At 37.0% G+C, this 22,685-nt stretch overlaps 1 protein-coding gene across 2 annotated transcripts; it reads left to right on the top strand.

Moving 5' to 3' along the window:
• The first annotated feature begins 15,600 nt into the window (after positions 1-15,600).
• On the top strand, positions 15,601-22,474 carry LOC100891007 (RING finger protein 24). Of its 2 annotated transcripts, none has more exons than XM_003724440.3 (6): positions 15,601-15,774; positions 17,140-17,335; positions 18,600-18,639; positions 19,072-19,101; positions 20,852-20,931; positions 21,583-22,474. In XM_003724440.3, exons 2-6 carry the CDS (start codon positions 17,244-17,246, stop codon positions 21,689-21,691), a joined length of 351 nt encoding a protein of 116 aa, XP_003724488.1. In that variant the 5' UTR covers positions 15,601-15,774; positions 17,140-17,243; the 3' UTR covers positions 21,692-22,474. The 2 variants fall into 2 exon arrangements, with proteins under 2 accessions (XP_003724488.1, XP_003724489.1); XM_003724441.3 differs by lacking the exon at positions 15,601-15,774 and adding an exon at positions 15,812-16,032.
• Positions 22,475-22,685: the final 211 nt, after the last annotated feature.

Raw genomic sequence — 22,685 nt, 5'->3', positions numbered from 1 at the left:
GCTTTGAAAAATCACCGCCTATCGAATATAAAAGCCGAATTTCCGAGTAAAAGTAGATCAGAAAAAAACAATCTTGTCTCCTCAGAGAGTCTTTCGGCTATTTTGCTGATGGTTGTCGTTATTGATAGTTCTGATTACACTGATTGTTATCGTAAGGACGGTTTTATTCCACATGCCATAGTTTCGACTTAGGGCGTATCTATCAAAGTAAAGAAGGAATAAGAGAAAAACTGAAATAAATCTGTTTGGTCCACCGTATAGGTCGGGGATGTCTTCAAGATGAGGGGATGCCTGCGTGAGCTGGAGAGCGGCTTGTTCTCCCGTGTTTCATAATATGCGCGAATCCAATTCAGACAACAAACTAGCCGCCTCGGGGAATTTATACTAAAACAACGCCAATGCTGGCCCATCTCTGCGAAACAAACACTTATATATCATGATAACGGGCAGGCGATCAGCGGAGTATTATTCGATTATTTGGGGATATTTCCTGGCGCGGGTCTTTGGTATATAGGGAGTGTATGGCATACAGCCAATGCCATAAAGATCAAGATTGGTCTTGCTTGTAAATATTTAAAAGAGTGAAAATCCAAATTTTCTCTCTCCTTCTATTTTTTTTTTTTGGGGGGGGGGGGGTGAAGACAGTTTAGACCAGTATGAGGGGAGGGATTGAACCCTTGAGCTCTTTGCTTGGTCAACATTCTGTCCGATAAAAAAATAGATATTGTGTGGAAATAATTCCTGATATATCGATCAATTTTAGGGATTCCATAATGAAATGAGATCAATCTTTTTATGGATACTTCTTTAATGCGTTGAGTGGAAACCATACAATTCCAGGGTGGGATAGTCCAGGGGTGGGTGTGAGAATACGGGAAGTGAGAAGGGGGCATCATGCAAAACAAACTGGGTAAGGAGGTAAGGAGCAATAATACGACGCGGCACACACAGAGTGCTTTTAACATGAGCCTTTGGCGAAAAATGTTCCGACTTTAATTTCCGCACGGAGAGGAGATGTAAGTAAGACGATAGGGCCTTGGGATCGATGCCTCACTAAAATGCGCGAACAGGACATCGACAATTCTCAAAAACGAGAAAATAATGTTGCCCACGTTTTATCCCCTAAAAAAACCTTTAATCTTTTACCGCGATCGTACCCATATAGTCTTGATCTTCCTTTGTTGCAGCTGGCTAGTGACTATCTCTATTCCTTAGTTAGAATCAAACCATTCCAAAAGTGTAGCAATTTAGCTAGTGCTACTGGAGATGCACAAGTCACTATACAAAATAAACATCCTCCTAATTATACCTCAAATCTTTGACGTATTTGAAGCATTTCAATTTCGAATTTGAAGCCTCTAAATTTAACTTTGTATTAATAATGTACACGAATCTTTGTACTTATATATTTTTTAATGATTTCCAATTTTGAGAAACAGCAAATTTCAAAGCTAAAAATTATATTCATTCATATTTTGGGCATGTTGATCATCATGGAGGGGAGGGTGGAGGGTTTTGCTTTGGACACAGGGATGATTGGGATTATTGGGATAATGAGAAAACAATCGAAAGTTCTCAACTATTTTCCCTTTTTAAGGATTTGACCACACCCTTAGTGATGCTCCGACGTACATTTTAGGCTTATCCCTTTATTTATATATAATTGTAGTGAATATGCTGTAATACGAAATTAAAAAACATGACAAATTCAATTGATATAATCCTCCTTTGGATATGTATGTAAATATTTCTTCGCATAGACGACGAGAGGAGGGAGTTCAATATCACCTTAAACTCTTGGAGAACAACAAGTACCAGATATAAATAGATATCAAATATCTCTGAAGTACTCTATCCTTTGCAATTCGCGGTTGACCATAGCTTTTCAGAGAGCCAATAATAATTTGTGATCAATTCGGGATCCTAGCTATATAAAGTTTCTTGCGAAACAAGAAAATAGCTCGAAGAAGTCGGACGCAGTATATAAGAAAACAACATTTCAGGTTTAAACCTGAGTTCTGTTACAATTAGTAAATGAATTTCAAGATTAAAAGATGCTCCACATCTAATATAATATCGTTGCACCTAACACGTCTTATGCATGCAGAGACATGCAACAACAAAAAATGGGGGAAAGCCTGAAATCAGCGTTATATTTTAGAGTAGATGTATGTAAAACACTTCTAAATATGGAAGACTAATAATGAAAGGACATGAAACAAATCATACTGTCATAAATAAAATGTAATTAATTTGTGTACAAATTTTTCTTTGAAAAATCAGCTCCATACCTAATCTCAGAATTTCATTCCATACACATGATACATTATTATTTAGTTCAGTGAGAGTATCGGTACATCAATATTTTCATACATGAACAATTTGTTACAAGCAGACGAATGCTATGGAGATGGCCATTAGAATTCGTTTTCATTTTGTTTCTATATAGCAGGGGAAGAAATAAGCCTCTCCGTTCACAATGTAGATATCTTGGACCAAAAATTAAAATTGACCATTACTGGACAAGGCACGTTATCCTCACAGGAATTGGAGTTTATTTAAGTGATAATTAACTTCAAAATTGATTATACAGACTTTTCAGGAGTTGAGAATTACTTTAATGTGTTCTAAAGTGACTCGGTAACATTGTTGAAGATTGGTGAAAACTGCGTAATTTTTGAATGAAATGTTACTTATGGAATTCCATCTACTGTACTAATTACCCTCTAACATGCAAACAAATCCTGAAAGAATTCTCAAACCACAAAGATATTTATGGTTTTCTTTGAAAGTGTCATTGTGCAACACCCTCTAACAATAAAATTTCCCAACCATTTGTGAATTTTCACAACCGTTTTTCATGAAAATAATACATAAGACGGGCTTTAAAAAATCTTTCAACACCTAAATGTTTGGGATGGTTCTAGAGCCAATTCATTGCTTTGTGACGATTTACATTCACCTAAAATGTAATTAAATTATAATAATATAGTTGGGATAATTAAGGAATCGATCTGTTCCCAATTCTTTACAATAAATGATAATGGTTTGTTTTCACTCAAACTTTCAGATTATCTTAAACATCTAGTATTCAAAGTCATTAACTTAGCACCATTTTCTCTCATCTGAACAATGTTTCCAAGTTCCTTCAAAATTTATGATAATAAGACACAAGTATTACTTTCCAAACATCTGCATTTTCGGGAGCTGGTGCATGTGACGGTAGAAACAGTGCTTTGATTCGCTGATACCAAGATTGTCACGTGATATTTGACGGAAGCGAGACGCCACTGCGGGCCGGACTGCGAGGGGAAGACGGCAAAGCGGATACAGGTGTGAATGAGAGGTCCTTTCAGCAGCTTAGATTGCATGTGTGGGTGAATAACTGTATGTGATGCTCTTGCTCTATCTCACGCTCTGTCTTCTTTGATATCTTTCCTTCTCTCTAGTTCTCCCTCATTATGTATTTAGCTCTTTAGTATCTTGTCTCTGTTTCTTTGTCATTATTTTCTCACTTCTTACTAATTCTTCCTATTTCCCTCTCTCCCTCTCTCTTTCTCTCCCTCTTTCCCGTTTTCCGTTTCTTAATTATAATTATGTGATTATGTGTCTGTCTGTTCTCTCTCTCTCTCTCTCTCTCTCTCTCTCTCTCTCTCTCTCTTTCTCTCTCTGTGTTCTAGCCCGCCTTCCTCTCTACTTAACACACGTGTAGGCCTATACGCCCTTAAACTCTATCTCTCCGATTCTAAATCTGTCTTTCTGTCTCTCCGTTTGTCTCTCTGTCTTTCATTATAGTAATTCCTTGTGAAATAGCGAATACAAAAATAAGTCGTTGGAAGCATGGAGCGCGCTAAAGGATTATCTCATTGATGTACCCCTTTTATAAAAGAGAATATTTCTATTCAGATTTTCTAAAAAATACGTCTTTGTTTATAATAATTGAATGTTAGTAGTTAGACGGCTGATCGAGTCGAGAGAGGTAAAATGGTTCCAAGCAGATCTAGGCTAATCGCCAGCTCATGTCTATCTCAATCGACAAGAATGGGGGCTGGTTCAATTAATGATAAGGTCTACATACTCGCTTAATGATATAATGAGCCTGATTCGCATCTATCTCGAAATACCATTTAGCAGAATTTGTCTGCAATCAGGTGACAATATACACTGATAAATAGGCAGAGATGGAGAGGTAGATAGGGGAGGGAGAGAGCGAGAGGGGGAGAGAAAGAGCGAGAGGGGGAGAGAAAGAGCAAGAGAGAGAGAGAGAGAGAGAGAGAGAGGGGGGGAAAGAGGAGGGGACTAAGAGATAAAAGAACTTATGTAGATAAAAAGAGTTGGAGAAAGAGAGAGAGAATGATTGAAGTCAATTATGACGATGTGGCCAGAGCCGCGGAGGCGGCTACGTCGATCCGCGTGATGCGATACGATCAGCATTTTAATCAGGAAACAACAATCTTTTTTTGACGATTAATCATCATGAATAACTTCATCATCATCTTTCTCCTACTCCTCCTCCTCATAATGGTCAGCACCATTATTCTCATCTTTTATGTCTACAATATTATAATTCATTTGATTTCATCAGCGTTGTTACGTGATATATCACGATTCGAGCATCTCTTTCGACCAAGTAAAATTCCAAGTAGTTCTATGAAGTGTAATTTTGTCTCTAAACAGTATGAGTTTTTTTTAAACCATGTTGATGCATAAACAACTACATTTGCCCCAAAAAACGATCTGATAAGCGGAAAGAAAGACAAAATCTAAATCATCGAAATCATTTATATAGAAAAAAATGTTCATGAAAATGTCCAATATTTATACCAATACTAACACATTTAATGAAGTGTATCATGCATGTTCAATTAAATGCTTTTTTCCGTCAGGTTGTACCAGTACATAAAAACTGCCCATGTTGTCATATAACTGGATAGGAGCGAATTCTTTCAGCTTTTATGAACACTTTCTCATGGCACATGAAATAGGGTCTTAGTCACAGTCACAGTCGTTCCATATATTAACCCACATCATCTAATAACAAGAAGCCCATTGACAGTAACTAACTCTTCATCCACATCGACAAAAAGGAGCGTCGTAAGAAACGTTTTAGGATGCGTCAGTTTAAGACGTTTTCCCAGCTTCCCGGCAGAAGCAGGTTTTGTTACACTTCTATGACTCGGCTTATCCTTTATTCACCTTCATTAGCCTTCTTATGCATGTGCCTCAAATTATATCACTGAAAGACCTCCTTCAGATCCCTCTTGAAACTACGTTTAATTCATGACTTGCCCTCCGGTTATTTGCAGTATTATTGTAGTACTTAAGATCGAGTTCGTACCGTTTGAGAAGCCGGATACCCGGGCTGGAATCTAGCCTCTTCCAAGGTGTCATGACGGAGAGTCAGTTACTGTCAAAAGGCTTCTTGCTATGATATTGTGTGGGTTAATAATACGGAACGACTGGGAGCAAGAGGTTATTTACCCTATTTCATGTGACATGTGAAATGCTGATTGCCCGAGGGTTCCTCCTAGAAAGCGTTCTTATCGGGGGTTCGGTTTTCGTATTCTACAGCAGTGTTAAAGGAACGTTTTTTTCATCGTGTTCAAATGATTTTTTTTTACTAGCCTTCAGAGGAATGCTCAGTTTAAACTTTATTTAAGCCTCTAAATATATGTTATATATTTTTGTAATCATACTACAAATTCAATAAAATATCTGTTTTGGTGCATGATTTTCATGAACGTTACCCAAAGCAAAAGTAAATCATTACTAAACATAAAAGGGGTTTTCGTCTATTATAGGTAAACTACTACTGTTACCCTTTTACTCATATTTCTAATCTACTGCTGATGCTGCTGATGCTACTACTACTGATACTACCACAACCATCACCATCACTACTACTACCGCTACTGTTGCTACTGCTGCTGCCAAAAATACTACCTGACAACTACTACTAATACTACTACCCATGGGAGGCCGAGCGACTTCCAAAGTGGGGGGGGGGGGCACCAAGAAAAAAGGGCACCTACATAGCCTCTCAAAGCGAATGATATACAATTTTTTGACATTTGCTACAGGTCTATAAGATAATGCATGAAATCGACGACCTCCAGTCAACTAATTTCTTTCATCGTATCATTGTCACAGTAACAAGAGGTCACCAGTTCAAACTACAAAAGAAACATATAAAATCTAAATTGAGGAAGAGTTCTTTTTCACAGAGAGTAGTAAATGAATGGAATGGTCTCCCATCATATGTAGCAGAAAGTCCGTCACTCAATTCTTTCAAATCAAATCTTGACAAGTACTGGTCACTGAAGAAGGACAAGTTTAACCCTGATGAACTATTCAACTGTCCATGTTCATCCGTAACTGCACAAAGCCAAATTCAACAGTAACCCACTAACGGACACCGAGGGGCAAATAAGTTTTGTATAACTTTATGCCTACTTCCAAGGTATGATCCAAGGTATATACCCCTACATTGTGATTACAACTATCGGTGGTGATTTCGATATTTGTTTCACTGTATACACCATACAAGATATTATTTAAGCATCATGCTTTGCAGATGGGTTTGATTGTCTAAAAAATTGTTTGCGAGCGAGCGGAGAGAGCGAGGAAAATTTTTAAGATGTGTGAGGTTGCAGTGCGAAAAATTACATCTTATAAAGAGAAGAAAAAACAAACACAATCCTAATAGAGTTATAAGCACATTCTCATAACGGAAGACTGAAAATACCTTTGATAAGTAACATAAGTATATCATCTATAGATGCATGCGAGCGTAGCGAGCGAGCTTTGGGGGAAATTGCTCTTAGTCGCTTGAAATTAGCTAGGGCGCGATTGATGATGAGAGGAAAAGGGGACACTTATCAGGAAAGAAAAGGAATAATTATTAGAGGTGAAAATGGGGCACTTCTTACACCCTCAAAAAGAGGCACTCACCAGGGATGAAAAAGTCAGTTATGAGAATAGCAAATAGGCATTTGTCGACGGAAAAGGGGCCCCCATCAGATTTTGATAGGGGCATTTATAAGATATTATTATGTATTTGTTAAAAGGGAAATTATCAGAGGTAAAAAGAGGCACTTATCGCATCTGAAAAGGAGCAATGCCCTAATATGATAAGAGGCACCTATGTGAATGAAAAGGGACACTTGTAATAAAGGAAAATGTGCATTAGTTAAAAGAAAATGGGCACCGATCAGATCTTAAAGGGGCATTTATCGGAGGTGAATTAGGGGGCACTTATCTGAAACGAAAAGGAGTAACTTCTCGTACCTGAATATGGTCATTTACCAGAGAAGGGGCACTTATGAGAAAGGGGAGGAGCTCTTTTTTAATGGGGCACTTTTCAATAGGATAAGGGGCACTTATTAGAGAGGAAAAGGGGCACATGTGAAAATATAAGGTGCGCTTATCCGAGTTAAAATAAGGGAAGTTATTAAAAGGGTGAAGGGGCACTTCTTACAAAGGAAAATGAGCACTTGTCAAAGTGAAAGAGGAACGTACCTCTCAGATTTAAATAGGACAATTATCAGATGTGAAGGGGGCACTTATCAAAAGTGAAAAGAGGCACTCATCGTACCTTACTTGGGGCAATTACTAGAGATTAAAAAGGGCACTTAATATGGAAAATGGACACTTATTGCAAAGGAAAATGGGAACTTGTCGAAGGAAAAGTGGCACGTGTCCAAATAAAAGGGGCACTTATCAAAGTTGAAAAGGGGAAGGGGCATTTTTACAAATTAATAGGGGCACTTGTCAAAGTAAAAGGGGCACTATTCCGATGTAAAAAGGGGCACTTTTCCTATGTAAAGAGGGGCACTTTTCGGATGCCTGAAAAAGTGGGGGCACTGTGCCCCCTTGCTCCCCGTGCCCCCCCCCCCGGAGGGCCGCCTCTGCTACTACCATCACCACCACTGCCACTACTACTACTACTACTACTACTATAACAAATATTACTACATCAACTAGTATTACGACTACTACCACTGCAATTACAACTTTTGCTTCTGGGACATGGTTTATATTCCATACGGTGTATCATTCGGACTCATCTTAATGTATTCTGGCATTCTTTATTTTTATACACCGAGTGAAAGTGATAAGGCGTATCATCTAAATCACACGTAGGCAAACGGGAATGTTCCATATGACGAAGTGGGTCATTCCTGTGTTTACTTTAATTCCTTGTAATGAAACATCAAAACCTATTATCCTCTTTTAGCGAGATGAAATTCACTTTGTTAATTAGAGGAATTTCAAGAACACGTCTCGCGCATTACGGCGCTATAAACTAAAATCGTGCACTGTCGCAGCCTCTGATGTCATACCACAAAGTTATAAATCACATAATTATTACCTGCCTAAAAATAGGAAAAGACAGGAAAATTATCTGACATATATGGAACAGGCGTGTCATTCTCTATTTGTTGGTGGTGTCTATCAACTAAATGTAGGTTATTGTATGTGATAAGTTCCAAGCAGTACTAAATACACTACAATGCGATTCATAATTAGTCCGTTTAGGATGCTAATAGTGAGGTGATATCGAGTTTCTAAGTATAGCATCGCATCCTTTACTATTTCGAAATCACGCGGAAGCTAGATGATCATTTTTATGAAAAGAATTTCTAATCTTACGCATTCTCTAGTAGGAATCCTGATTTGATTTTGAAAATAAGTTTGAAAATAATTCGGCGTTGTTCTCAATTATTTTAACAAATATCTAATAAATGATGGGGAACCTGATCGACAATTTAAAAATACTTTGGTAAGAATAGAAAGATGAGTTCTGAAAATAGTATTTATGATTTTATAACAGGCTTGGAGAAAGAGAGAGGAGCAACGAAGGGTGGTGGGCGGAAGCAAAAGAGGGAAATGGCAGCTGGTTTGTTGTGTCGTAAAAGAACAATAATAACAGGCGACCAATAATTTAGCGCAACAATAAACATGAAGAGGTCGACACTGGGATTATTACATGGTGGTGGTGATTATTTTACCAGACTGCTAAGGCAGCATAAATGCTTTTTAGTAAGCAACCAGACGGTCGATGGCTTTAGGTCCTCTGAGAGGGACCTGGTAATGAGGATTAATGCCTTACCAAAGGGCATTAGCGCATCGCCTTGGTTTCGAACCCGGGTCACCGGATTACGAGACCACTGCTCTACCGACTGATGTTCCATTGGGTATATCTTCCCATTCGTATTCAAATACAACAGATCGGAATCATTCACTGACCGCTACTATTGCTACTTCTATACTTCTACTATTACTCCCACTACATGTACTACTACTTATACTTCTAAAAACTTCTTCCTATTCTACTACTATACTACTACTACGAATACCTTAATACGAATACTAGTACCATTAATACTACTACTACTACTACTACTACTTCTACTTCTAAAACTAATCGTACTACTAATCAAATTACGACTATACTACTACACGGTACTTCTACTTCTACTTATACTACTTCTTCTACTACTATTACCAGCAACGAATTCTTCAAAAGATTCATTCAAATTTAAAATAGGAGCATAACATTTAAGAAATGGGCAATCAAAATAAGATGCCGTTGTCCTCGGCTTTCTTTCAGTCTTTCAAAATCATAAAAAGGCAATCATGTTTAAGATAAGATGCAACGTACAACATAACCAGACAACCTGTTATAAATGAAATTTGAAAACATGCGAAAATTTCATGTAATGGTTCGACACAAATCCTAAAAAATGTATGACAAAGATGAAAATAAACACAGAAATTAGCATCATTGTACTGTCGTTGTACATGTATATATAATTTTTTAGATGCGGACAGTTTTGAAATCTGATGAAATCGAATAAACAATAAAAGATATGCACGCATGTACACACACGAAAAGACATACATAGGATTATATAGAGATAGAGACATTAAAGTCCAAAGCCCAAATTCGCAAAATCCCTTTCAAATCACTCTATTTGTCAGATCTGGTTACCTCAGAAAAAAAACACTAATATAACTCTTCGCCGTATGTCCATTTATCAACAATTTCAATTTTTAAAAAAAATTAAAAAATAGCCCACTGTCATTTTTAGTTGACATACTCAATAACAGTTGAAAAACTTGTTTTATTTTGTAATTTTATCGTTATTGCAGGTATACTAAGTGCTTGTCTCCTCCCCGAGTAGGCTGTTTAGAATGTACCAATGTTAATCTTTTTACCATGCTTGTATTGAATTTATAGGAAATTTGTAAACAATTATAGCTGTATTTTTGGAAACTTGTGTAATGTGTTTTTGGATTCTGTTACAGAATCTAAGTCTTATTTTTGATATTGCTAGTCTTTTACATGTATATATTAAAAAGCGTGCCGAACATGTAAACATGACTATTCCAGCCAAGGCTGTCCTTCATGTAAAATTGTATTTGTATGAACCATGTTTCTGATACACAACACAAATGAATGTAAGAAATTCATGAAACTAAATGAAAGAATTAATCAATAGAATTCCCCTGGATGAAATTGAACGCTTCACTTAAATCACTTAAATCGTATGTACGTTCCCTATGATGCATGTTAACGATTTCTTTCTTTTCTCTCTTATTAGTTTGTTTGGCCCTAAAAATAAATCGAATGTGGATTACACAAATCGGAATGCCCTGAACTTAAATAATTTTGCCCATTCATTAATTTGGATGCTCATAAATACATGTATAGAGTCCTATGAAGAATTGTTGTTATATTTAGGGGGATTTAATACTCCAAGAATATTAATGGGCGATGTTAATTTTAACATTGCCAAGCTTCAACTTACTTGCGATACTCGTAAATATTCACAAATTAATTATATGGTTTGTGTCAAATTAATAAATCTGTTTACACTCGAGTAACGCCTAAGTGCTCATCATTAATTGATCACAACAACTTGCTCGGACGAAGTAAGCTATTTTACACAATGGTTTGAGTGATCATTATGAGTTACTTAGTCTGGAAAGCTCACGTCAATCATGATGATTCTTTTGTAAATTATGTAACATTTAGAAAATCTCATCAGGTAGACTTTGAAAAGTTGAATGCCGATCTTAGATCGCAGAAGTGGGATGAGGTAGAAGAAGGTATTGACCTCGATAAAGCTGTAACATGTAAACAAATGGGAAGTACCCTTTCAGACACAATAGACAAATACATGTCATTGAAGAAGAAAAGGGTACGCAAAAAACACTCCCTTTAGTTGAATGAATGTATATTTAAGCTCATGAAAGATAGTGATGAAATGAAAGGTAAAGCAAAGACGAAAAAAACAAGACAATTACTGGAAACAATGCAAACACTTGAGAACTAAGGTGACGTTTGAAATAAGGAGAGTAAAGAAAAATTATTTCTTTGAAAACCTAGGTGCTTGTACGGATAGAGCGAAATCTTGGAGAGTATTAAAAACACTAAATCCCAATACGAAATCAGCTACAAATTTTCCCTTCCCTATCGATGAATGTAAAAGAGTAGCAAATGATTTTAACGAACATTTTGTCAATGTTGGAAATCAATTTGGTAGCAGTAATGGTTATACATGTATCATAATGTTTCTTCCAATCAGTTACGAAGAGTTTGAAAGTACAGAAGTCATTGAGAGCACAGAAAATACCCTTTCTGTTCCTGTGATTACACAGTCAGATGTTCTGAAAGAAATCTATCGATTAAATAGTAAGAAATCAGTTGGGTTGATGGAATAGATTCTTACATGCTGAAAGCCTGTGCACTGGAAATTGTGGAACCTCTCACATACCTAAGTAATAGGTCATTGTCTGAAGGTACAGTCTCTTCCAGATGGAAGGTGGCTAAGGTCATCCCCCTTCATAAAAAGGGTGGTAAAGCTTTAGCTAATAATTACAGACCGATATCTTTATTAACGTGTTTGTCCAAAATATTAGAAAAGATTGTACAAAAACACTTAATCCTATTTTTGCAACAGAAAACACATTTTAACCAAAGATCAATCTGGATTCAGGTCGAAACATTCTACCTGTACCGCTCTTACAAAGGTTACGGACGAATGGCGACGAATCAGTTGATAAGGGTTTATACAGGAGCACTTTTTTGTCGATCTGCGAAAAGCCTTCAATTTGGCCGATCACAGAATTCTCTTGAGAAAATTGACTAATGTTGGTATAAACGGTATAATGCATAAGTGGTTTTATGAATATTTGGTTAACCGTCAAATGTTTACTTCGATAAATAATGTTTCTTCCAATGAATTGATATTGACGTATGGTGTCCCTCAAGGCTCCCATACTTGGCCCAATTTTATTTCTAATATACATCAATAATTTAGCTAATGCTTTTCATTATTGTCATCTACATGTTTAATTATTTCTGGACCTCTAGGAAGAACAGAGCCATTTTGATAATGGCTCTGAATGGAACATTCCCGCCGTTTTTAATTCTTGATTTGTATTATATTTGTAAATTTTATTCTTGTATGTATTTGAATTTTTATACGGAAAATAAAACCAACTAACCAACCAACCAAATTAATTTGCGTGTCTCCAAATAAATTCCATTGCCTGGATTTTAAATTTGAAAGACCAATATCGATCGTACGACGATATAAATGCAGGAATTTGAATGCACCTCAATTGATTTGAGTAACAATAATATGAAATCGGGCGAGAAACTTATATTACCACCCCCTCCCCCTCCCCCATTGCATAACCGTATAGTAAACCTGAGATCGAGAGGGACAAGGGTGTTAGCACCCAGCAAAGATTGAACCTCAGACCTCTCGTATTAGAGTCAAGAGCCTTCACAAAATACCACACCCCTCCAGACAAATCTGATTTCTTGTGTTTCATTCGAACACAATTAAGTTGATTTCATGTCTTATAGTATATAAGAGCCCTCAAACTTATTTGTTTTCGAGTGTTTCCTAGAGCTGCTTTGTCCTTTTGCTGGTTAGAAGGTTAGTTCATAATGGGTGTCTGTTTGTGGGATTTGTAATAATTATGTCATGTCAAGTAGTTTTACTTAATTGTAATTATAGGTGAATCGGTTTACTTTCCCATGAATATTTTGTTGTTATTTGCTTATTTATTATGTTGTATAGAATTTGTCATAATTGTAAAGCGCATAGATTTATTATGCGCTCAATAAATATTCTCTTTCATTAATATCATTATAAGACATCTTAAATATAAACTGAAAATATCAACATTTACCTAAGGAGCAACTCGAAAGGGTGCCAAAAGTTGGGGGCTTCTTATATCTAACAATGTCCAACTAATATTCTGTCGAATTTTCGATGATTCTTCAGCCATGTCAATAGAATAAAATTCTTTCGAATGATTATTGGTTTGCCCAAAGATAGGACCAGTTGTGTATCTAAACCGTTAGTACTGATTGTGTCTATGACAATAAGGGGACATTTGATATTATTTTGTAAGAGCACCTACGTGAGGGCGCAACTGTTGACAGGAAGTATACATCAAGCTTTAGGGTAATTTAAAGAAGTTTTTTTTAAACAACCCATCTATTGGAAATCTACAATAATTATGAGGAAAAAGAAGTTCCGAGAAATTAAACGTCATCAACACTTCATGGAAGAATACCAAATGAAATCAGTTTGATGTTGTATCACGTCAATCCTGTTTATTTCTACGAAATCTGACTACAACACGCCAATATAACTATATTTCAATTGACTCGATGACGTCACGATCCAGTCATGTTCCTGACATTGCAGTCCTACTCGGGAAAGTTCGTACATCGTCGCCGTGACCGTTTGAGTGTTCGGAAAGTATCGGAATTAATATTATTCTTCAATGTGAAAAGAAAATGCTATAGAAAGACAAAAAAAAAAAAAAAAACCTAAATTGTCTGATGGTGCACAACGGGCGCTTGTATAGACCTTTTTTTCTTCTTCTTATCACTCTCTCTCTCTCTCTCTCTCTCTCTTTAACTGTGCATAGGCCGATATCTTTGTATTTCTTTTACTGAATATACTTCTCTCCTTTACTATAATTACATTTGTCTCCTCCCTCCCTCCCTCTCTCCCTCTCTCCCTTCTCCCCTGTCTGATCTGTATGTCTGTCTCGCTCTCTCTCTCTCTCTCTCTCTCTCTCTCTTTCGAGTTTCAACATGAGAGGGCGACATACAATTTCTAGTTCTGGCAGGATGAGAGCTTTACCAAAAGGTGCTTTACGGTGGATTGTAAGGGGTGGGGAGGAGTACAGACTCCTGGGGGGTGTTTCACAAAGATCCTAAGTAGAACTTAACACTAAGTTGGACTTAAAAATTATGGACAGCCATTGGAGCCTTAAAATGAAATATATTCAAAAGCAGAAATTCAAGTATTTTAGACTTTTTTTTATAAATTTCACATCAAGAACATGAAATCTCCTTGATGATAGAAAATATGAATGATTTGAATAAACAATTAAAGCCTTTCAAAATAACTTTTACAAAATATTTTCAAAGATGCTAATGGCTTTCCATAATTTTTAAGTCCAACTTAGTGTTAAGTTCTACTTAGGATCTTTGTGAAACACCCCCCAGGATAGGGGGGAGGTGCATCAAAAAAGTTCTGCATCATACCCGCTCTTACATGTTACATGCAGGCCCCGGGGAAAGTTTTTTCAAAGTGTGGAGGGGGGGGGCCTGATGTATTAACGATCAGGTGGGGTAAAGCGAGCAAAGCAAGGGGAACGTAAATTGGTGTAGGGTCTAGTGGCAAAGACCAGGTGGGGGTCAAGTGCCGTAGCCCCATTACGCCAGTGCGAGGGAGCATAGTGAACGAGAGGGGTGAAGGTGACGGAAGTGACTACCCCTCACAGGTTTTAGAAGTTTTGTGGTATTAAAAAACTATAGTTTAAAAATAAGCAATATTATTTTTCTACAATATTTTACTTGTACACATTGAAGGATATTATGCGAGGGAGCGAGAAGATTTTTGCATTTCATTTTTCTAAACGCCGCTCTGTTGGGCCCTCCGGTCCATAGCCTAAAGTTTGTTGCAGTCTTTGATATAGTCAGTATTTGCTATACACTTTTTTTGTATGTGCACTTTTGCAAATTGTCCAGGGGGAGGGGGGTGACAATCCCCCCTAAAAAGGGGGGGGGGGACGTGTCCCCCCCCCCCCCCCCCCCCCGTCCCCCCGGGATCGCCGTCCCAGATCAAGAGCATATCTTACTCTGAAGTTGTAGGTTTTAAAGAAAGATATATTGATTCCTTCTCCACCATCACGTCCTTCTCCTCCTCCTCCTTGATCATATATGTCTAGCGTTCCTATTAATAGTTGGTTGGTAATATCAGATCTGTTTTACGACTTAATTTAGCAGGGAATTGAAAACAATATTCTCATGACCGCACATTTCAAATTGCATAAGGCATTAATCCTCATTACCAGGTCCCTCGGAGAGGACCTAAAGCCGTAGGCCGTCTGGTTGCTTGTTTACAAGCATTTGTGCTTTCTAAGCAGTCAGGTATTACCACCACCACCACCACCACCACCACCACCACCACCACCACCACCAGTTCAAATCTCCGTCTATGCGTTTTTAGACTATGCACGTACTTTTGTTTGTTTACCTAATAATTACTTCTCCGACCCCGGCGCGCGGTACGTACATGCATGTACACTGTATATCTGTTGTTGAATAATCGAGCCTTGGTGTACCAGCAACTGTCCTGTAAAAAGTTAGACTGTTAGTGAATCTCTGGAATTTGGCTGATTAGGTGTAGCTCAACACATTCCTAGAGTGAAATAAAGTCTACTGAAGATGTAGGTATTCTAGATAAATCTATAAATTGTAGACTACCTCAGATCTAGATTTACCCGGCCTGGCCGCGGCCGCACTCGGCCTCGGCTCTCGATCGCGATCTCGAGCTCGCTCGAATCATGATTGACTTGTTTTGCATTCTGCCTGGCGTTTTGTCTTGAGACATTCGTGTAAAACAATTGGAAATCTGACCGACTCTTCTCATAACAATAACAGAAACTCAAAAGGATCAGGAGTTTGCTGCTCCTAAAATCGGAACCGTACGTAGCCTACTGATCTCTTGCTGAAATGTAACTTTTAAAAAAAAATCTCCAACAGGTGTTAACAACAAGTGTAGATTGTCGATGACATTGCTGTTATTTCACCTTTGACGTACGTACTCGATCTATTGACTGTTGTACTGTACTGATAATTAGATAATCATGGATGTCATGTGCCTATATGCTATGGCTATATTAGACAAGTCGAGTGAATAAGCCAGTTTGTAGATAAAATACATGCAAAATAATGTACAATCTGTGCATTGGCAGATAAAGGTAATTTGTACATTATTTTATTATTGTAAAACCCATCAAGACGAAGACTAGATTAGTGCTCCTGAAGTTATGTAATCATTTAATTCATTTATTCTCCGATGGCACATTTTCTGATACACATGTGCAGGGGCCCCGGACGTGGGGGAGCTCGGAGGGGGGGGGGAGAAAAAGAAGGAAAGAAAGAAAGAATAGTGACCTGCTAGTGTCACAATACGGGGGCTAGGCCCCAAGACCCCACCAAGGCCCATAAGGCGGGCCCCTGGTTGCTCATCTGACCGTAATTAAATACCTAAAATCCCTGAGCTTCCTGGGGCTCTGTCCCCTGAACCCCATTAAGGGCCCTCTGGATGCTCATCTGACCGTAATTAAATGCCTAAAACCCCTGAGCTTCCGGGGGCCCTGGACCCCACACCATATAGTGACCTGCCAGTGTCACAAATAAGGTATCAAAATATGCTCATCTGACCGTAATTAAATGCCTTAAACCCCTGAGCTTCATGAGCCCCCTGGAATGTTTCATAAGCCATGCTTTTTTTTAAATCTTGCTGTTATATTCTGAAATTGACTTGTGAAAAATTTCATGACTGATAAACAGTACTATGACATGTTATTTCAAGTCTATAAAAATATCCAATAGTTATTATTATTATTAATATTATAATCATTATTATTGTAATGAATATTAATATGACTTTTAATTGCTGATTTAAATCATGATAGATCATTTTGTATTTTTTGTTTGTAATTTTAAAAAGTAAATTGCCAACTCTGCTTTCAGAGGAGGATCTGAAAACCATTTGTTATTCAAAAATATTTCATTCTAACCAACAGGTTCCTAGGAGAAACTTGAGGTTTCATGAGACTTAGCCTGTGAGTGGACAAGGATCATTCACCTGCATGGATGCGCTCATTCTCTTTGATGATAATGAACTGAGATGGGGATGAGTATAGAGCAACTCTTCCCGTTTCTTCTGGTAGCAGGAATCATCTTCATCCTCAACATCGTCTTCTGTTGCTATCTGTCCAAGTAAGTGGTTTAGGAACTGCCTTCTTTGGAGCGGTTCAAGGTGGCTCTTGAAACAATTTAGTTCCCTTTTCAGGAACTGTACCGCATAGAGCTATATATAACAACTCTATGCTTCACCTTCATCTAGATGCTGAACAGGCGTTGATGAGTATTACCATAGAAATAGAAGAAAAGAACCAAGGATTTGAACTTTGTGTTGACAATGTGTACGCTTGGTAGTTTTTTGTTTTATTTTGTTTTAAATGGTTAATTTTCGGGGACGCTTGAATTTTTTGGAGGTTTGGAGGAAGAAAAAAAAAAGTTTTTGGAAAGATCAAGAAATTTTTTCAAGAAAAAGGGTCATATTTTCACTATGTTCACAAACATGTGGATGTGAATATGAACCTGTTTTCGCCAAATAGGGTACTTTTTGTGGATGTATGCTCAATAAGCCCCAAATAGGGGCTCATATTAAGAGCCCATTTTTGTTGTTCTTGTTTTTATGCAAAAGGGGTCGTATTTTGTGTAAAATATTTTTGAAAGTATGTAAGATACAAAGTCTTTGTTTTGTTTTTACTCTGCTAACAATCATGCGTTACATCTTTGATTTTAAATTGTCACGTACAGGACCATCTATAGAAAGTGATGAAATGCCCTTGACTCTGAATATAGATATAATCTAGTTAGCTTTTGAAAAGTCCATGATGTATGTTAATCTTTGAAAGGTAACTGAATTATTCTTCAATTTGAAGAGCAGAAAAGAACAGAAACACTTGTAGACCAATTTCCTATAACATTGTTAACGAAAACAACATCACATTCTTCTCAAAGGCCATTTCAATGGCTCACTTGCTGTTAATGCCATTAGAAATGATTTGATTTATAAATAAAGCATCAAACTTCACCAAAAAATATATTTTAACAGGAGTAATATAAAGAAAATGGTGATGTGTTTGTGCATTTTTTTCTTCTTTTTGATAGATACAACATGTATTCTATTTCTATATTTTTCAGTTAATCTCTCTCCTCTTATGATATACAATTAACAACTATATTATTCTTACTCTAACCAAGTTTCCTAATTTTTAAAGTAAGTGAAAAAAATAATTCCTGATTTATGTTTCTTGAGAACATGACATATTATAGCTTACAGCTAAAAGTATTCATCACAGGCCCCAATTCAACCAGTTCAACTTTCATTCTTGAGTAACGGAAGGGGTATGAATAATTTAGCTGTTAACCGTATTTCCTGGTTCTCTTGTCTTTTCTTTCTTATTACATTTAGGTTGAGGAGAGAAGGCCAATTTGAAATGGGATACAAACAGGTAACTACCGGTATAGCATATTCATGTGTGCGCTTGTGTGTGTGAATATACATGTGTGGGTTAGGCAATATCTTTCAGTACAGGTATGCAGATAATTACCACCTTTTATATACTACTACAAAAATAAATTTAACAATTTAAAAAAAAAAGATGATTTATCATGTCCGCATACATGTAGCTGAAATAATTGTTTTTATTATCTGTTTTGTGTCGGGATGTTAAAGGGAAAGTCCAGCCCATTTGCCAGTTGAAATGAAAAATTAAAACCAACAAAAATGGTGAAAGTTTCTATGATTTCAGATTTTAAAAAAAGAGGGGATGATTGTAGGGCTGAGGAAGTTTTCTCAGGATCGATGGTTATCCAGGGCTTAATTCATGCATGTAAATAAATATTACACTTATTCTTCTTTTCTATTTTCACTTCATATTTAGGTTGAATACTCCAAGAAGATGACCAATGATGTAAGTTGATTATTATTTAGACTCCATATTGCAGGAAATATTAATGATCATTAGAATAATCACAAAGAAGAGAGTAAATTTTGATGGACATTTATTGAAAACTGATACAAAAGGACTTCATTTTTTATTTTTTATTTCTTCAAATATATTTTAAGTTTTAGGGGCAGGTTCCTTTATTGTAGAAGGTAATATGTGAAATGACATTTTTAAAAGATTTTGCATGTTTTTATTTCTATTAAAAAATTTGATTTTGATTTTGAATTTGACTTTTGCAAAATACAACACAATCGGGGATGTTGCTACGGAGGAGGGAGTGCTGACATTCCCAATTAAAGCGGGACCGTACTGCACTACTTATAGCTACTTGCGCCCTTTATATAGCAAACAATGCCCAAGCGGTACCCGTTGGTCCTCCATGGTCCCCTTTTTCTTATGTTAAGTGAAAGCTGATTTGATGAGATAATCACCTGTCAGTGATCATGCAGGGAGGTCTAATCCTTCCTGGCCAAACTAGTGCAGGCAGGCTTTCAGAGTTCGCTATTGTTGTGGCTGACATTTTTTTTTTTTTTTGCAGCGTTAGTCGAACACCCCTTCCCCCATTCAAAATGGTCTCTTGTCTCCATTACTTGTTCAAGTTATATATAATTGTTACTTTTTGTTGTTAAAACAGTAGCATGTGTGTTAGCCAGCTTTGTTTTGAGATTGATGAGCCTCAGCTCATATAAATAGTTGGTGTATCCTCTGAGAGTGCATTGGAAGTGCCTTGACATTGAATTCAAAATATATAAGAAGCACTAGGAAACACCGGTCTCTTATATAAAGAGAGGAAACAACTATGAGAATGTAAGAAACAGATGTATATTGGCATGTGAGAACTGTATCCTTCCTGGATGGGGGGGGGGGGGGGGTTACATAGGATTTGGCAAGTAACCTAGGATTAGTTTGCAGACACAAGACTCTATTTGACACTCAAAATCATCAAAGTCCATAAATCTGTGAGCCTTACTTTCAGTCTTTGGCTGTGGTAGCTAAGAGCAGCTAAGTTCAGGGCCTATTTACAGGTCGGGATGAAATCTATAGTCTTACCGCTCTTCTTAAAGGGATCTGGTAACTTTGTCTCAGATCCTTTTAAAAACTGCTTGATTTAGCTCATGCTGCAATCATAATTATAAACCTTTAGGGCATACATGAATCCCATGACATTTACAAGCCGATCGCCTGTCTGATTATCAAGATATCTGTGATTAGAAATCAAAATCGAATTTTTGCGTTTTCCTAATGGTTTTCATAACACTACAGTCTAGTGGGGAAAATGAGAATGGTAAAACCGGTCACTCAAAGATTTTTACTTTTTGAGGAACTTCATGATCATTTTGAAGCACAGTTTTTTTAGGGCTTCAATATTAAACCATATCACAAATACTGATAGCACGTAGGACCATGCATCTCAGATTTAACATTGTTAAACTATGCCTTTAATAGATGCATAACTCATAGCAATACAGTGTCTACTTTTAGTGATGATTTTGAGTTATCTTTTGATCCATAATGCCAAAAATTGTACAATATTTTTAAGCAGAAAGGATGCTGATGACAAAAACGTACCAGTGATCATTTTATTTCACCAAAAGTATTGACAGAAATAACTATTTAACCGATCAATGTGTTTTTTGTTGTTGTAGTTTTAGTGAGATGAGACTGTGAGAGTGAGCAGTGGACTAACATTTCTTTCTTTTTTCCTTGTTGTTAGGCTTGCGCCGTGTGTTTAGAGGAGTTCATACTAGGGGAACGAGTAGGACAGTGTCCATGCAAGCATAACTTTCATACTGTGTAAGTCCTAAAGGGATTTGAATTAACCCCTCTCTGCCTGAGGAGCTGCCTTAGCCTTTTCCATTGGGGGTCCTTTTTGGAATTATTCGGGGAAGCGCGATAGCTCAGTTGGTCCTAGTAATGAGAATTAATGCCTTACCAAAGGGCACTAGCGCATCGCCTTGGTTTCGAACCCGGGTCACCAGATTACGAGACCACTGCTCTACTGACAGAGCTATCGCGCCTCCTAATAGTTGCTTACTACAAGCATTTATTTATGCTTTTTTTGTGGGGGGGGGGGCATGTGTACCAGACCGCTGTTATATTTGAGCCCTGTCTAATATGGTAACTTGACTGGAAGCAACAACAAAACAAAAAATAATGAACAAGATTTATGTTTTGAATAGTTGGACAAAGAATGGGAAAGTTATGAACCTTTTGAATCTGAGATTATGAATGATTTGAAATACATCTTTTAAAGTTTTTGGTACGACTGTTTTAGTCCTTAGTCACTAGTGGTGAATGAGACATTGATAGATTTACCATTCATATAGAAAAAATGGGACAAAATACCTATCTGTGATATGTAATTCTGGTAAAATAGTTGCAAGTGCAGTCTGTTTTAATGTATTTTGTTTTTGTAATGTTCTTTTTTTTTAAATCATCTTCCAGCTGTGTTTCAAGGTGGCTGGACTCACATGAGACCTGTCCTATTTGCCAGACCAGGGTAAGACCAAGTCGAGAGACAGAGCGCACAAGACTAGTTTCCGTGGATACATGACGCCTCTATTGCTAGGTGGGTCTGGGTTCTTAATGGACCATGTAGATCAAGTCCAGTGGTGGAGCAACTAGAGGCAGGGTAATAATTCTACATAAAACTCTGGTTTTTAAAGACTAGCCAGTTAAACCTTAGATGCTGCAGGACCGATGTCTGTGACTTTCATTTCTGGACCTAATCAGCAGTGGACCAAATTTAGACTAGGTCCAGCAACATAACGACCTGTAAATGTGTTGTCAGACGTTGACTTCTGAAATTGTATATCAGCATTTATTCTGCCTTGTAGATACTCATTGTAAGTTCTTCTTCAGTGCAATCAAAAAGTTAAGATAAATTTCTAGATATATAAGATTGTTCCGTCGGTCTCTATTGTTGAAAAAGCGATGGGAAATGGTTACCGGTAAGCATTTACTATGTTCGATAATATTTGACAAAAATATGTAATGAAAATATATGATGATATAATATATGACAGAATGTGTTTGAGGGATTTTTTAAAATCCAAAATGCTATGCACGACCTTCATTATTATATGAGAAAATAAAAAAATTGATTATTCTTGTTACAGAACTGTCCGATTTCACCCCATCAGACATGACCGCATTGCCAATATGAGTATTCCTAAATCATTAATAGTGATCATGATTTTTGAAATATATGCATAACTCCTAATGTCAGCAAAATTAAAATGAAACAGTTATTCTATACCCAGTACTTAGTAATGTGTTAAATGAATTCTCATTTTACCCTGTTTACCCCCCCCCCCCTCTCTCTCTCTCTCTCTCTCTCTCCTTTCTCTCTCTCTCTCTCTCTCTCTCTCCTTTCTTTCTCTCTCTCTCTCTCTCTCTCTCTATCTTTTTGTCTGTCAGTCTGTCTCTCTCTATCTTTCCCTTAATCTCTGTTTTCGCATAATTGTTAATTCTCATATTCTTTCAATGAACAATGACTATTGAATTTGAATTTATTAACAACAACACATCACAATAATGACAGTACA

Source organism: Strongylocentrotus purpuratus, unplaced genomic scaffold (genome assembly GCF_000002235.5).
Source record: "Strongylocentrotus purpuratus isolate Spur 01 unplaced genomic scaffold, Spur_5.0 spur5_scaffold_15, whole genome shotgun sequence".
Taxonomy (NCBI): Eukaryota; Metazoa; Echinodermata; class Echinoidea; order Camarodonta; family Strongylocentrotidae; genus Strongylocentrotus; species Strongylocentrotus purpuratus.
This window is presented reverse-complemented; position numbering and strand designations above follow the sequence as displayed.